This window comes from Artemia sp. Qi Xiang Cuo, chromosome 17 (genome assembly GCF_049724085.1).
Source record: "Artemia sp. Qi Xiang Cuo chromosome 17, ASM4972408v1, whole genome shotgun sequence".
NCBI classification, from domain to species: Eukaryota; Metazoa; Arthropoda; class Branchiopoda; order Anostraca; family Artemiidae; genus Artemia; species Artemia sp. Qi Xiang Cuo.
In genome coordinates this window covers 26,005,993-26,020,920 of record NC_142810.1, presented here as the reverse complement: position 1 = coordinate 26,020,920, position 14,928 = coordinate 26,005,993, and the positions used below count along the sequence as shown (strand labels likewise).

Genomic DNA, 14,928 nt, shown 5'->3' with positions numbered 1-14,928 from the left:
AACTACAGCAACGCAAGGTCAAGGGGTGTAGGTGGCTTAGCACCCTTTTAGGTCATAGTGCCTTTATAAAATTCAGCCTATAAGCATCAATACTTAAGCTTAAAGTTAAGTTACAGAACTATAGCGATGCAAGGTTCAGGGGTATAGGTGATTTCGCGCCCTTGTAGATCATAGCGCCCTTAAAATTTCAGCTTATGAGCTTCAACATTTAAGCTTGGAGCCGAATTATACAACTACAGCAATGCAAGGTCAAGGGGTGTAGGTGGCTTAGCACCCATGTAGGTCATAGTGCCCTTATAAAATTCAGCTTATGGGCATCCATACTTAAGCTTAAAGCCGAATTACAAAACTATAGCAATGCAAGGTTCATGGGTGTAGGTGATTTAGCGCCCTTGTAGGTCATAGCGCCCTTAAAAATTCAGCTTATGAGCATCCATATTTAAGCTTGGAGCCGAATTATACAACTACAGGCAACGCAAGGTCAAGGGGTGTAGGTGGTTTAGCACCCATGTAGGTCATAGTGCCCTTATTAAACTCAGCTTATGGGCATCCATACTTAAGCTTAGAGCCAAATTACAAAACTATAGCAATACAAGATTCAGGGGTGTAGGTGGTTTAGCTCGCATGTATGTCATATCGCTCTTAAAAGTTTCAGCTTATGGTCATCACTGCTTTATCTTTGAGCTGAACTAAAAAATTACAGCAATGCGAGGCACAGGGGCGAAGGTGGTTTAGTACCCTAATAGGTAAAAGAGCTTTTAAAAAAATTAGATTATTGGCATCCATACTTAAGCTTGGAACCAAATTATACAACTACAGCAGTGCAAGGTAAAGGGGTGTAGGTGGTTTAGCACCCTTGTAGGTCATAGTACCCTTATAAAATTCTGCTTATGGGCATCCATACTTAATCTTAGAGCCGAATTACAAAACTATAGCAAGGCAAGGTTAGGGGGTGTAGGTGATTTAGTGCCCTTGTAGGACATAGCGCCCTTAAAAATTCAGCTTTAAGCTTGGAGCCGAATTATACAACTACAGCAATGCAAGGTCAAGGGGTGTAGGTGGTTTAGCACCCTTGTAGGTCATAGTGCCCTTATAAAATTCAGCTTATGGGCATCCATACTTAATCTTAAAGCCGAATTACAAAACTATAGCAATGCAGGGTTCATGGGTGTAGGTGATTTAGCGCCCTTGTAGGTCATAGCGCCCCTAAAAATTCAGCTTATGAGCATCCATACTTAAGCTTGGAGCCGAATTATACAACTACAGCAATGCAAGGTCAAGGGGTGTAGGTGGTTTAGCACCCTTCTAGGTTATAGTGCCCTTATAAAATTCAGCTTATGGGCATCCGTACTTAAGCTTAAAGCCGAATTACAAAACTATAGCAATGCAAGGTTCATGGGTATAGGTGATTTAGCGCCCTTGTAGGTCATAGCGCCCATAAAAATTCAGCTTATGAGCATCCATACTTAAGCTTGGAGCCAAATTATACAACTACAGCAACGCAAGGTCAAGGGGTGTAGGTGGTTTAGCACCCATGTAGGTCATAGTGCCCTTATAAAATTCAGCTTATGGCCATCCATACTTAATCTTATAGCCAAGTTACAAAACTATAGCAATGCAAGGTTCAGGGGTGTAGGTGGTTTAGCGTCCTTGTAGGTAAAAGTGCCCTTAAAAAATTCAGCTTATGTGCATCCATACTTAATCTTGGAGCCGAATTATAAAACTACAACAATGTAAGATAAAGGAGTGTAGGTGGTTTAGCACCCTTGAAGGTCATAGTGCCGTTATAAAATTCAGCTTATGGGCATCCATACTTAAGCTTAGAGCCGAATTACAAAACTATAGCAAGGCAAGGTTTGGGGGTGTAGGTGATTTAGTGCCCTTGTAGGTCATAGCGCACTTAAAAATTCAGCTTATGAGCATCCATACTTAAGCTTGGAGCCGAATTATACAACTACAGCAATGCAAGGTCAAGGGGTGTAGGTGGTTTAGCACCCTTGTAGGTCATAGTACCCTTATAAAATTCAGCTTATGGGCATCCATACTTAAGCTTACAGCCGAATTAAAAAACTATAGCAAGGCAAGGTTTAGGGGTGTAGGTGATTTAGCACCCTTGTAGGTCATATCGCCCTGAAAAATTCAGCTTATGAGCATCCATACTTAAGCTTGGTGCCGAATTACAAAACTATAGCAATGCAAGGTCAAAGGGTGTAAGTGGTTTAGCGCCCTTGTAAGTCATAGTGCCCTTATAAAATTCAGATTTTGGGCATCCATGCCTAAGCTTTGAGCCAAATTATACAACTAAAGCAATGAAAGGTTCAGGGGTGTTGGTGGTTTAGCACCCTTCTAGGTCATAGAGCCCTTATAAAATTCAGCTTATGGACATCCATACTTAAGCTTAGAGCCGAATTAAAAAACTATAGCAATGCAAGGTTCAGGGGTGTAGGTGGTTTAGCGCCCTTGTAGGTCATAATGCCCTTAAAAGTTCAGCTTATGAGCATCAATACTTAAGCTTTGAGCCTAATTATACAACTACAGCAACGCAAGGTCAAGGGGTGTAGGTGGTTTAGCACCCATGTAGGTCATAGTTCCCTTATAAAATTCAGCCTATGGGCATCCATACTTAAGCTTATAGCCAAATTACAAAACTATAGCAATGCAAGGTTCATGGGTATAGGTGATTTAGCGCCCTTGTAGGTCATAGCACCCTTAAAAATTTAGCTTATGGGCGTCCATATTTAAGCTTAAAGCCGAATTACAAAACTATAGCAATGCAAGGTTCATGGGTGTAGGTGATTTAGCGCCCTTGTAGGTCATAGCACCCTTAAAAATTCAGCTTTTGAGCATCCATACTTAATCTTGGAGCCGAATTATACAACTACAGCAATGCAAGGTCAAGGGGTGTAGGTGGTTTAGCACCCTTGTAGGTCATAGTGCCCTTATAAAATTTAGCTTATGAGCATCAATACTTAAGCTCGGAGCCGAATTATACAACTACAGCAACGCAAGGTCAAGGGGTGTAGGTGGTTTAGCACCCATGTAGGTCATAGTGCCTTTATAAAATTCAGCCTATGGGCATCAATACTTAGGCTTAAAGCCGAGTTACAAAACTATAGCAATGCAAGGTTCATGGGTGTAGGTGATTTAGCGCCCTTGTAGGTCATAGCGCCCTTAAAAATTTAGCTTATGGGCGTCCATATTTAAGCTTAAAGCCGAATTACAAAACTATAGCAATGCAAGGTTCATGGGTGTAGGTGATTTAGCGCCCTTGTAGGTCTTAGCGCCCTTAAAAATTCAGCTTATGAGCATCCATACTTAATCTTGGAGCCGAATTATACAACTACAGCAATGCAAGGTCAAGGGGTGTAGGTGGTTTAGCACCCATGTAGGTCATAGTGCCCGTATAAAATTCAGCTTATGGGCATCCATACTTAAGCTTGGTGCCGAATTACAAAACTATAGCAATGCAAGGTCAAGGGGTGTAAGTGGTTTAGCGCCCTTGTAGGTCATAGTGCCCTTATAAAATTCAGATTATGGGCATCCATGCCTAAGCTTTGAGCCAAATTATACAACTACAGCAATGCAAGGTTCAGAGGTGTTGGTGGTTTAGCGCCCTTCTAGGTCATAGCGCCCTTATAAAATTCAGCTTATGGACATCCATACTTAAGCTTAGAGCCGAATTAAAAAACTATAGCAATGCAAGGTTCAGGGGTTTAGGTGGTTTAGCTCCCTTGTAGGTCATAGTGCCCTTAAAAGTTCAGCTTATGAGCATCAATACTTAAGATTGGAGCCGAATTATACAACTACAGCAACGCAAGGTCAAGGGGTGTAGGTGGTTTAGCACCCATGTAGGTCATAGTTTGCTTATAAAATTCAGCTTATGGGCATCCATACTTAAGCTTAAAGCCAAATTACAAAACTATAGCAATGCAAGGCTCATGGGTGTAGGTGATTTAGCGCCCTTGTAGGTCATAGCACCCTTAAAAATTCAGCTTATGGGCGTCCATATTTAAGCTTAAAGCCGAATTACAAAACTATAGCAATGCAAGATTCAGGAGTGTAGGTGATTTAGCGCCCTTGTAGGTCATAGCACCCTTAAAAATTCAGCTTATGGGCATACATAATTAAGCTTTGAGACGAATTATACAACAACAGCAATGCAAGGTCAAGGGGTGTAGGTGGTTTAGCACCCTTGTAGGTCATAGAGCCCTTATAAAATTCCGCTTATGGGCATCCATACTTAAGCTTAAAGCTGAGTTACAAAACTATAGCAATGCAAGGTTCATGGGTATAGGTGATTTAGCACCCTTGTAGGTCATAGCGCCCTTAAAAATTCAGCTTATGAGCATCCACATTTAAGCTTGGAGCCGAATTATACAACTATAGCAACGCAAGGTCAAGGGGTGTAGGTAGTTTAGCACACTAGTAGGTCATTGCGCCCTTATAAACACGGATTTACTTTTCGCATTATCGCTTACTTAGTTTAATTTAAAGCTTTTTTCAGAGTAGATCTGAATGCATTAGAATATATTTTTTCCAAAACAAACGACAATATTATCAATACATTTTTCTTTTTAAACCACACCAAAATCTGGGAAGAATAAAATGAGCTCAATTCGCTTACAACATCTGAATTTCAAAGGAAGTTGGAACTTGGTCCTGTCAAAAGTAAATAAGAGTGATGCTCTTAAGATTTTAGATAAGAACTCTATTGAGGTTTTTCGGATTTTCTATTTTAAGATTGAAAATAATTTTAGCAAATCGTCTTTCAAGGGGGTTTCTAAGGAGATGTAATGGTTCTTGGGTTCGGAGGGGTTCCTTACGTAGTGGGAACTTAGTGGTTCGACTGGAGGAAAATTTCTCTTTGAGATACCATATTAGTAAATTTAAAATGAAGATATTGAAGAATCTTGGGTTTTTTGAAATGCATTTGTCAAATGCATTTTTCCTATACCTATCGTAAAAATTGCATTTCACAATTGAATTCTTTTTCTAGTATATCTTCGAACTATCCATGTAGAAAATCTATGCTCGTGTCATTACCCTAGGTTTATCAAAAATCTAAAAATTAAATAGTAAAAGATGGAATTACAAAATATATAGCAAAAACGCTTTTTGCAAAGAAACCAGAATTGATGAAAAAGATAAAAACCAACAATAAAAAGTCTGAAAATGAAACACAAAATAATAAAACACGGAACAGCGGAACAACCTAATTCAAAGAAAGGCAAACTTGAAAGCCTCTTAAAATTAAATAAAAGTGAAAGGCCCTCAAAAACCCTTGTGAAATACCCTCTGCGGGAAGGACTTAAAATATTAAAGCTTACGATTATGAAGTAAAAAAATTAAATTGGAAAAAGCGTTAAATTAAAGAAATGAAAACATGGAATCTGAGACTGATAATCCAAAATATCCAATTGTGAAAGGTATTACCCTATACCTCGTTATGCGAGATCTCTCTCTCCCCTCCCCTATGTTTTAATACAAGGTCGGCAGGACTCGATTATATCCCAAAAATTTGTCATTGGAAGTAAGTTATTAATAAAATAAATTTTAAGTCTTGTAAAAACTTAAAAAAAAAATCGAAAAAAGTTTTGTATACTGCTACTTCATAGGTAAAACCCATTCCATGTATATCCCACCCCCGTTAACTCATGTTAACCTGACACTAGAATGTGACAAATAGATATGTATTTTTTTCCCTTAAGGTAGCTTTATCGAATTGTTAACTCAAAATTGCTGTTTAAAAGCATAGAATTTATTGCGAACAAAGATCCCCCCCCCACCCGAATGTGGATACAGCCCTGCCGATGCAACCCTCCTGGCTATTCCTGTCCCAACGCGTCTGGCAAATGTTGGGACCTCTGCAAAGATAGGGTGCCTGATAAAATTCACTACACTAAGATGCAATAAAAAAGCGAACTATAAGAAAAACATCTGAAAAAGCATTGTCCATCATACACACTTAGAAGATACACTAAAAATATAATCCAAGAAAGAGTAGGGCACAAAAAAAGGATAAAGGTATAACCTAATAAAGTGTATGCCAGTTCAAATCTCTAGAAAAAAGACTGGACCCCAAGAATGGTTAAGGGTAAGAAAGGAATAAATTCAGTCGAAAAGTTTTTAAGGCGTTCGGATGCTTATGGTAGACCAGAAATCCTTAAAAAAAGACCCATCTTGAAATAATTCAAAAATACAGTTAAAATTCAAAAATTCAAAAATTCAAATAATTCAAAAATACAGTTAAAAAATAATTCAAAAATACAGTTAAACAGGGTTTTCAAAAGCCTCAGTAATGTAATTTGTTTACTTTTTGTAAATGGACACCATCTATTTTATATCTAATATTTTCCTAAGGCATCAGAATCGGCAAATTACTATCCCGGGCTTACACTATTTTATGTCCCAGAATTAGAAAATTTCTGTCCTTAATTTATGTGAGACAGAACATCAACCCGTTTACCAAGTCCCTGTTTTCAGTAAAAATCAACTGAAAGAGCTTTATATTTTCTTTATTGAATGTGCAACAGAAGGGCGATTAAGAACCAAAAAGAAAAGAAAAACAATAGAATAGGCAAAAAGTATATTAGAAAAATAGGATATATAATGCATAGCATTAAAATGAATAAATCAATAATAAAAATTAGTAAAAGTAAAAATAATAATCAGCGAAATGATGATAAGTAGAAGTAAAAAAATAAGCTAAAAAAGTAAAAAAAAAAATAAGCACTAATTTACGATAGAAACAAGTCCCTTTTAACAGTGAAATTAATTTTGCGTTAAAAGGTGTCAATTAACTTACTTTTAACGTGTCTAGAAGCAAGTACTTTTAATTATACAAATGAAAATAGGAAAACGACAACATAGGAAAACAATATTGGAAAATAAAATTTGAAAGTCAGTTAAACTTACCAAACAATTTAAGCAGACTTTAATCAACTGTAGAGTCTCGACGCAATCACTATCAATTGGTGGAAAGAATATAAAATTTCTTAAAATATTTTCCGGTTGATGTGGTGTTACCCTTCTGATTTTTCTAACAAAAAAAGAAAACATTATTTCTTACAATAGTTATTGCAATGATTAAATTTACGAAAATATTAAATATGCCACTTAAACGAGATTACCAATTGTTCAAATTAAATAGGTGTTTAAAAATATATAAAATATTCATTATTTACTGTTTCAACTCTGGGTAATATAATTTGAAAAATTTGTTGGGGCTTTTTTTTCAATAAAGTGTCTTTCATAATTCACCTGTCTCTGGTTTTGTAAAATGTTGAAAAACCATTTTTTCAAATGATGAAAATTTGAATTACAGTGAAATTTATATGATAATAAAGTAAAGTCATATATAACAATTTGGCCAGTGGATTTTGAAGAGAATTGGAAAAAGTGGTATAAAAGAAATACATCCCTATAAGAAACCTTAAAATTGATAATTATTATAATATTTTGAGACATTTTGCAGAATATTTTGGGCTGCTCTCCATACATTTTTTTCTTAATCCATCGCTTTCTTTTACCTTAAAAACAATCTCATTTTCCATCTTCATTTCTTTGATCCTAAAAACTCTTCTGAAACTTTCTGAATAATTTATTCTGAAACTATCAGGAAATTTTCCCCTTTTATGTCATACTGTAATGAAAAGCTGTTTTAGGTTAAAAATCCAATAAAAATATTCTTTTTTTGCGTTTTCTGAGTTTCTATGGAAACTCTTCATCTTTTAAATCACGCAGAGGATTTAGTTATCATCGGAAGGAATTGAATGAGACATTATAGTCCCTGAGAATCAAATTTGTCTGCCTGCAAAATTAGAAAAATTTTATAGAACTATTTTGAACATATAAAAACAAAATCCAGTATGCAACAAGACAACTGTCAGAGCAACGAGAATTTAGCTTGTATTTTTAAATTATACCATAAAAAAATCTAATCAGGGAAGAAACAGGCCATTTATCTAAAAAGAAAAAGGGGCAGAACCCCAACATATGTAAACATGTAAATAAAATAAATGTATATGAATGAAAAAAAGAGAAAGAGAAAAAAAGGAGAAGAAGACAAGATCAGAAGTTTCGCAACTTTATTCTATTGTAACACATTAAGGATAGAAACATAAGATTAAGCAAATTTGCAGATACAGTATTAACTTTTCAATGAATCGGTCGTAGTTTTTTGTATGGCTGAATTTTAAGATTTAAAGGAGTTAATAAGATTTTTAAGATTTTTAAGATCATAAGATTTTTAAGATTTAAAGGAGTAGGAGTAAGGCAACTTCCCTTCCCGTCCAATTATTTTTTAAGCCCTTTTTGGAAGAATTCCAACCTTTTGGGTTTATTTTATTTAACGAACCGTGTGACAGACTTCTGTGAAAATAGTCACTTTTATTTTAAAATAAAAAGATGAAAAAACATTCTTTTTCAACCGAAAGTAAATAGCAATATTGAAATTAACAGGAAAAGAAACTATTACACATATATGAGAAGGGTTTCCACCTTCTCAACACCAGTGGTGCCATTCGAGGGGAGGTTGATTTTCTGAGGGGCCCAATTTTCATCTCTGAAGCTCTCAATTTCTTCTTTTTCAAATTTTTTGTTGCTTTTGATCTATTCTTGAGAAACCAAAAATCAGGTCATTAGAAAACAGCAAATTGAAGACACTCATTGCATCGAAGAACCCATTTGAAGAATATCTACTTTGGCATGGTTTCGTCAGATTCGGCCTGTCACATTATACTGTCTCCAATAATTTGTGTATCTGGTCAGCCTGTAAAGTCTTTCCCATAACCATATCCATGTCTCATATATTCAAAAGAACAGGACTCGGTATTCTGCTTTTGTTGCCGACACTTTAGTGGATCTTCGCTAAGATCAGGTGAAAGATATGGCACCAAAGTCAGCAAGAAACCAGTGGCCGGCACAAAGCATGTACCATTTCCTGGACCAAATTTAAAGCTATTCAGACTGAGATGGCCGAATATGTTGCGTCTTGCCTCTGCAAAGAACGGGAAAAGGAAATATTAAGGAACAGAAGATATGTAAAGGCTCTGCTGAAACCTACAGCCTTATTTGAACGGCAAGGTCTTGTGTTTCGTGACCATAATCAAGGAGAGTCCAGTGCTAATCGAGGGAATTTCGTTGAGACGGTAGGTCTTGTAACGGAAATTAACCCAGACCTGTTGGACAAGTCTTGCAAGACCTATGGCCATTGCTTATCACACGAGTGCAAAAACGAACACATTGATGTCATAGGAAATAAAATTGAAATTTCTATCGTGAAAAAAGTCAGAGAAATATAGTATTTTGCCATTCTTGCTGAGGAAACAAAAGACCTCCCAAAAAGGACTTGCGATCTTAGTGCGAAAGAGCAATAGGTTGCTACTAAATGCGCAAGGTTGACGCTGAGATTTTGGCTGACTTTATTTACAATGAAGTAAAGGGTATCGACATTGACTGGTCAAAATCTGTCGGGCAGTGCTTTAATGGGGCGAGTGTAATGAGCAGACGTTTAGCAGAGTGTTTTTTCTGTCCAGCTGCCAGTACTAAAAGCCACACGATGCTTTAACCCCAAATCCGAAGACTTCATGAACACAGATTTACTTCTCGAGATCGCAACATACTTTGATATGGATCGTTGTTATAGAGCTGAAGAGTCAAGCTTTGATAGCTCGTGCATATGTGTTGCAGCTTCAAAAGAAACCGGCAAATACCTTAGATCTTTTCAAACTACTATGAGGTTTGAAAAAGGTTTATTCTGAGGTTCTTGAGGCCGTGAGGATAGTCTTCACACTCCGGCTCACAACGTGCTCAAATGAACAATTTTTCTCTGTGTTGACATTTGTGAAGGATTACCTTCGGACAGCAATGGACAACGAGCGTCTTTCACATTTGCTCCTTATGTTCTCTGAAAAGGCTGCAGTGAAGGAGCTCGATTTTGAAAAACTTATGGACGACTTCGCAAAAGAAGCCAAGGAGATGTCCATTGCTTAAGTAACTGCACGTATGTTTCAGTTTTTAATTTGCATGGTAAATTTTCTATATTATAACTTTTTTTTGGTCCTTAACGAGGTTGCAAAAGGCAAAATCTAAATAAATTACGTTGCTTTAATGTGTATTCGAAGACTAATTTGAAGAGTAGTCTACCAACAGAGTAATTAAATTTTGATTCTGGATGGGGGTCCAAAATAGATCTCCCCCCCCCCTGAGGTCTTCTGAAATGGCGCCACTGCTCAACACCACGTTCTTCACGCTAAAGCTTTTTAGCCCTTTAAAAAAAATTTTTTTTAATTACTTTTTATTTATTTTTTTTATTTATTTAATTATTTTTTTATTTATTTAATTATTTTTTTAATTACCTTTGTTTTTTAGGACTAAGAGAATTTACACAAAATTCAAACGTTAGTGTAAAGATCAAATTGAAGAGGAAGGGGTGACCCCCTCTCATATGAGTAATAATTTCTGTTAGTTTTAAGTTTTGATGCTACTTTTTACTTTCAGTTGAAATACACTTTTCTCATCTAATTTCTAATCGTTTTTAAATAATGCCAAGAAGTTTGATCTCAGCATCCCAGAAAAATATTCATCCTCTGGACAATTCAATATCTTGTGAAAATATCCACGCGTGAAATTGAATTGGCAAAGAGAAAGCAACACACATAAAAAGAATTTCGTATAAGAATTCTGGCAACATCACTCAGCATAAAATTTCTGCTAAAAACGTCATACCCCAGAAGCGACCCTACTCATATCCATCCCCCCTCAGCGGAAAAATATACATACATTTTTCGGTAACAAATATTATACGGAAACAAATGACACATTTTATAATTTAAAGTCAATTTCCCAGGGGTTGTGGAAGGTCATGTTACCTTCAAATTCATAGTTATTGGGCCTTTCAACCAAGCTGAGGAAAATAGAAATCTAAGCATTTTTATCTGAAAATTTTTGCGGTAAAAGGGCGTGAGAAGGGGCTTCGTTCTCCTCTGATATTTTAGGTCACTTATAAAGGGCATTATAAGTTTTAACTTCCGTTCGAATGAACCCTCTCTTGATATTCTAGAACCACTGGGTCCATACGAAATTTGCCCACTGGGACAAAAGAAAAACATGTATCCCAAATAATTATGTTCCCGAGGCAAAAATTAAAATGCCTGCCCCCAGACCCCGGGAGGGGGGGCAAAGCAACCCCAGAGTTTCTTTTATCTAATATTTGCTGTATTTTTGCCAAAACAACTATCTAAAAATTGTTATCAGATGCATTTAAGGCCTGGGGAGGCTAGTAGCCCCATGATCACTTTGTACTTTTAAAAAGGGCACTAGAACTTCTAATTTCCAATTGAATGACCTCCCCTTTGAAGTTTATCCAGCCATCCCTTTTATAAGAAGTGTTTCTGAAAATAATAATAATAATATTTTATAATTTTATTTATTTTATAATTCTATAATACAAATTTAAGCCTTACGGCCTTTATTATAGACAACGATGTAGAATTGCCTCTGATTGATGTTTACATTAAAAAGTGTCGTTTAAGCTACCTTTAAAGTCTAGAGGCAAGCATTTTTACGCCTATAAATAAATCAACAAACATATAGGAAAATAAACGTTTAATATCGGTCAAACTTACCATGCAATTAAAGCAGAGTCTAATTAGCCGTAGTTTCCACACAGTTACCATCCATTGGTGAAAAAACAATAGACAGCGATTGCATGGAAACGTTACAGTTAATCCACAAATAAACATAAATCCATGATTTTTGTTCTAGCAAAAATAAAAATTCAAATTTTTGCGGATAGGAGTTTTAAGCCTCAGAAGCGCAATTTTCTGATAAGTTGAACCTGATGGTGTGAAATGAAGCCCACAAATGTTGGGATCTGGATCATATGATTTAACAAATTGACCTCTTTTAATAAACCTCTCAATGTTTTGTCTGAAAAATATGCTAAAATTTGTCTAATAATAAACCCCTGTGTTGTCCCTCTGTCAATGTGTTGTCTGAATAATAAATCCCTTTGTCTAAAAAAATGTTAATATGGATCTGAAAATCCTAATTAACAAGTTTTTCAAATTTTTGCCTTCTGGCACAAATACAAAATTCCAAATTTTTGCAGATAGGAGCTTGAAACCTTTGGGATGTGATTCTCTGATACGCTGAATCTGATGGTATAAAATGAAGGCTGCAAATATCAAGTAACCTACAGCTACCTTTTGAACCCTATGATAAATCATCCTCGTAAAATAACGGTCAACTAACACAATATCTCCGTTTTATTTCTTGCTAGAAAATTTGTTTTTTCAACGTGTTTTTGTAAATATAATTTTGATTTTTTTTATTTTTCCTTGAAAAATACTACTTACCAAAAATACCAGATTAATTTTGTTATTCTGTTCTTTTCTTGAGAAAAGAAGAAACCAAGTACAATTTAGCATGCAACATTGTGCGTGAGTTTACTCCAGCGTAATCAGTTAACTCTAGGTGAATAATCCTTTAGTTTATATATGCCTTTTCTAATCTACTAATTAAATTTTTGTTTTACCCAAGTGCAAACTATTAAATTTTATATTATTTTTAAAGCCGAATAATGTCAAAATGAGGACAAAAAAAACTTACTGTCTTATTTGTTCTAATTCAGCGCCGGACTTTTTCGCATAGTCTTTTTTGTTTAGTCTTTCGACAGTCCTCCGAATATGATCAATCCTTTCCTGCAAATTCCAATCAGCATATTTCTGCTCAACATCGATCTGCATCGATCGAACATCGATCTGCTCACCTAAAATAAAAAATAAAACTTCTTTGGAATATAAATCTTTAAAAATCAATTAAATTTTCAATTGGTAATTGGATTGCTAAACGTATTTCAAAATATATTTTTGTATAAACCATAAACAATAAAGACAAAATAAACAAAAATAGATACATTTTAGAGAACTAATATAAATGAGTCGGACAAAATGTCATTCATTCAAGATATACTGAGAGTTGAAAATGCACGTAATAATTCAAATATTTAGTTTAAATGCCTTCTAAAAATAAAAGATCTAAAGCCGAACTGGCCAGCCATGACAAAAAATACAAAGAGAGAGAGTCATTCACTTGCTTTGACCTTGCTTTATTCTTACGTTGACCTTGTATTCTTCATAATAATATGATTTTAATGAACAGTGTCCCAAAAAGTTTCAACTCCAAGAAGGAAAAATAAAGAAAGTCTACTTTCTAATAGTACAGGCAAACTAGTCAAAAATGTGGCTCCACCCCAAACAAATTGCAACAGAAATGATTTTTGTACCATATTGCAGAGTGAAAAAAAAAGCTTAACAATATATCCCAAGTTGCACATTCTAGGTCGACGAGAAACCATTTTTTGGCTTTTCGTGTCAATTTTTTCTGTTTTTTCTAGAAAAAATAAAAGGTAAATGTTCGTTTTTCTGCATATGAGGTATCGTCCTTATATAAAATGAAGAGCTGAGCCTGAAAATGAAAGAAAATCTGATGTACAATGTACCAGAAAAAAGTTTCATAATTATCAATATGTGATTTCGACCCTCTCATTTTTGTGACCCCTTTTTCGCCATACTATCAAAAGGCAACTATTCTGACATAAAATTATGAGCTGAGCCCAAAAATCAAATTAACCTGATGTAATGTCTACTAGAAAACCCATATCTTATTCGTCCATATGCACTTTTTTATTTTCATTTGCCATGTTTCTTTTAGCACTTATTGTCTACCAATTCTTCCATTGTTGCTAAGACAAGAGAGCTGATGAATTATGGTTGGCTTCGGTTAGAAGACCAGTTAACGCACAGAAGGCAGCTACAGCACTTTATTACCTTCATAGGCAATAAATTATATCAGCGTTTCGTCACACGCTTTGTCCAAGTGATATCCCTGATAAAGCCGTACGCTAAAAAGCCACAATAGAAAATTCCTCCAAGTAATCAATTATTTAGCAACGTTACTGCCCGTGTGTGATATCATGCCATTTATAGATAAAAAAAAGGTCATTCGATGTATCTGCCACCTAACAAGCAACAACATTTTCACTGCGAATGTTCTCCTTTCCCATTGACTTGATATTTAATGGTAAGAGAGCATTTTTGTTTGTGTCATTTCAACCAAAGATGTACAGTTTGTAATGGTAAACTAATGTATCCAACCGTACGGAGTAAAACTCTTGGAAATTTACATCAAAGAACTGTTCTGTAAAAAATAGCGGGATTCGTCGATAGGAAGACACTGGAATTGCTCCAATACAGAACCTCGAAAATGTGCTCCCAATACTCCGAAATGGTGTCCGTACTGCGAAATTTCTTAAGAGCCGAACGATCTGGGTCATTGAGTCTCCACTTAAAATCAACCTGATCAGGCAGCATCTGGGCACAACAATTACACAAAAGCCTGCTAGCTTTACATCCAGTGAATGGTCAAGCTCCAGAAAACCCATCCTGCGGTTTTTCAAGCCTTCTAGAATGGGATGCATGTGATCAGACATTTTGATAGATTCTGAGCTAGACTCTCCAGGGATCTTGTCATTGAGCAGGAGTTCATGCGTTGTCTCAAAACGGCTGGTAGCCTTACGGAAGGAACCGGTGTGACAGAAGTTCAAAGGTCTTTACGGGTTCTGTCTTGACCAGTCTGCTCTGCACTAAATCTTCTGATGGAGGGTATGTCACAGGTTTTATATGGAACTAGTGAACAACATAAGGAAACGTCCGGGGTTAGGCAGCTAAGAGACTGTAAAGATACCCAGATCATTATCGATTTCCTAGAAAAAGGATCAGCATTTAATTGCGATCTTCAACTAAGAAATATCACCAACGATCTGACAGCATACGAATCTGCCAACGTAGATTCTGCTAGAGTTCTAGGCCTAAACATCATTAACTCCATGTCTGGAAAGCTGGTCGCTGATGTTGTGTTTTGACG

General features: G+C 35.9%; 1 protein-coding gene across 1 annotated transcript in view; it reads right to left on the bottom strand.

The window, feature by feature from the left end:
• Positions 1 to 14,928, bottom strand: part of LOC148942050 (uncharacterized) — a 64,552-nt gene that overhangs the window by 28,938 nt on the left and 20,686 nt on the right. The window contains exons 5-6 of the mRNA XM_089103218.1: positions 12,613 to 12,772; positions 6,916 to 7,039 (exon numbers count right to left, since the gene is read on the bottom strand). Coding sequence (XP_088959344.1) covers positions 6,916 to 7,039; positions 12,613 to 12,772 — 284 coding nt within the window. The remainder of the gene's footprint in view (positions 1 to 6,915; positions 7,040 to 12,612; positions 12,773 to 14,928) is intronic.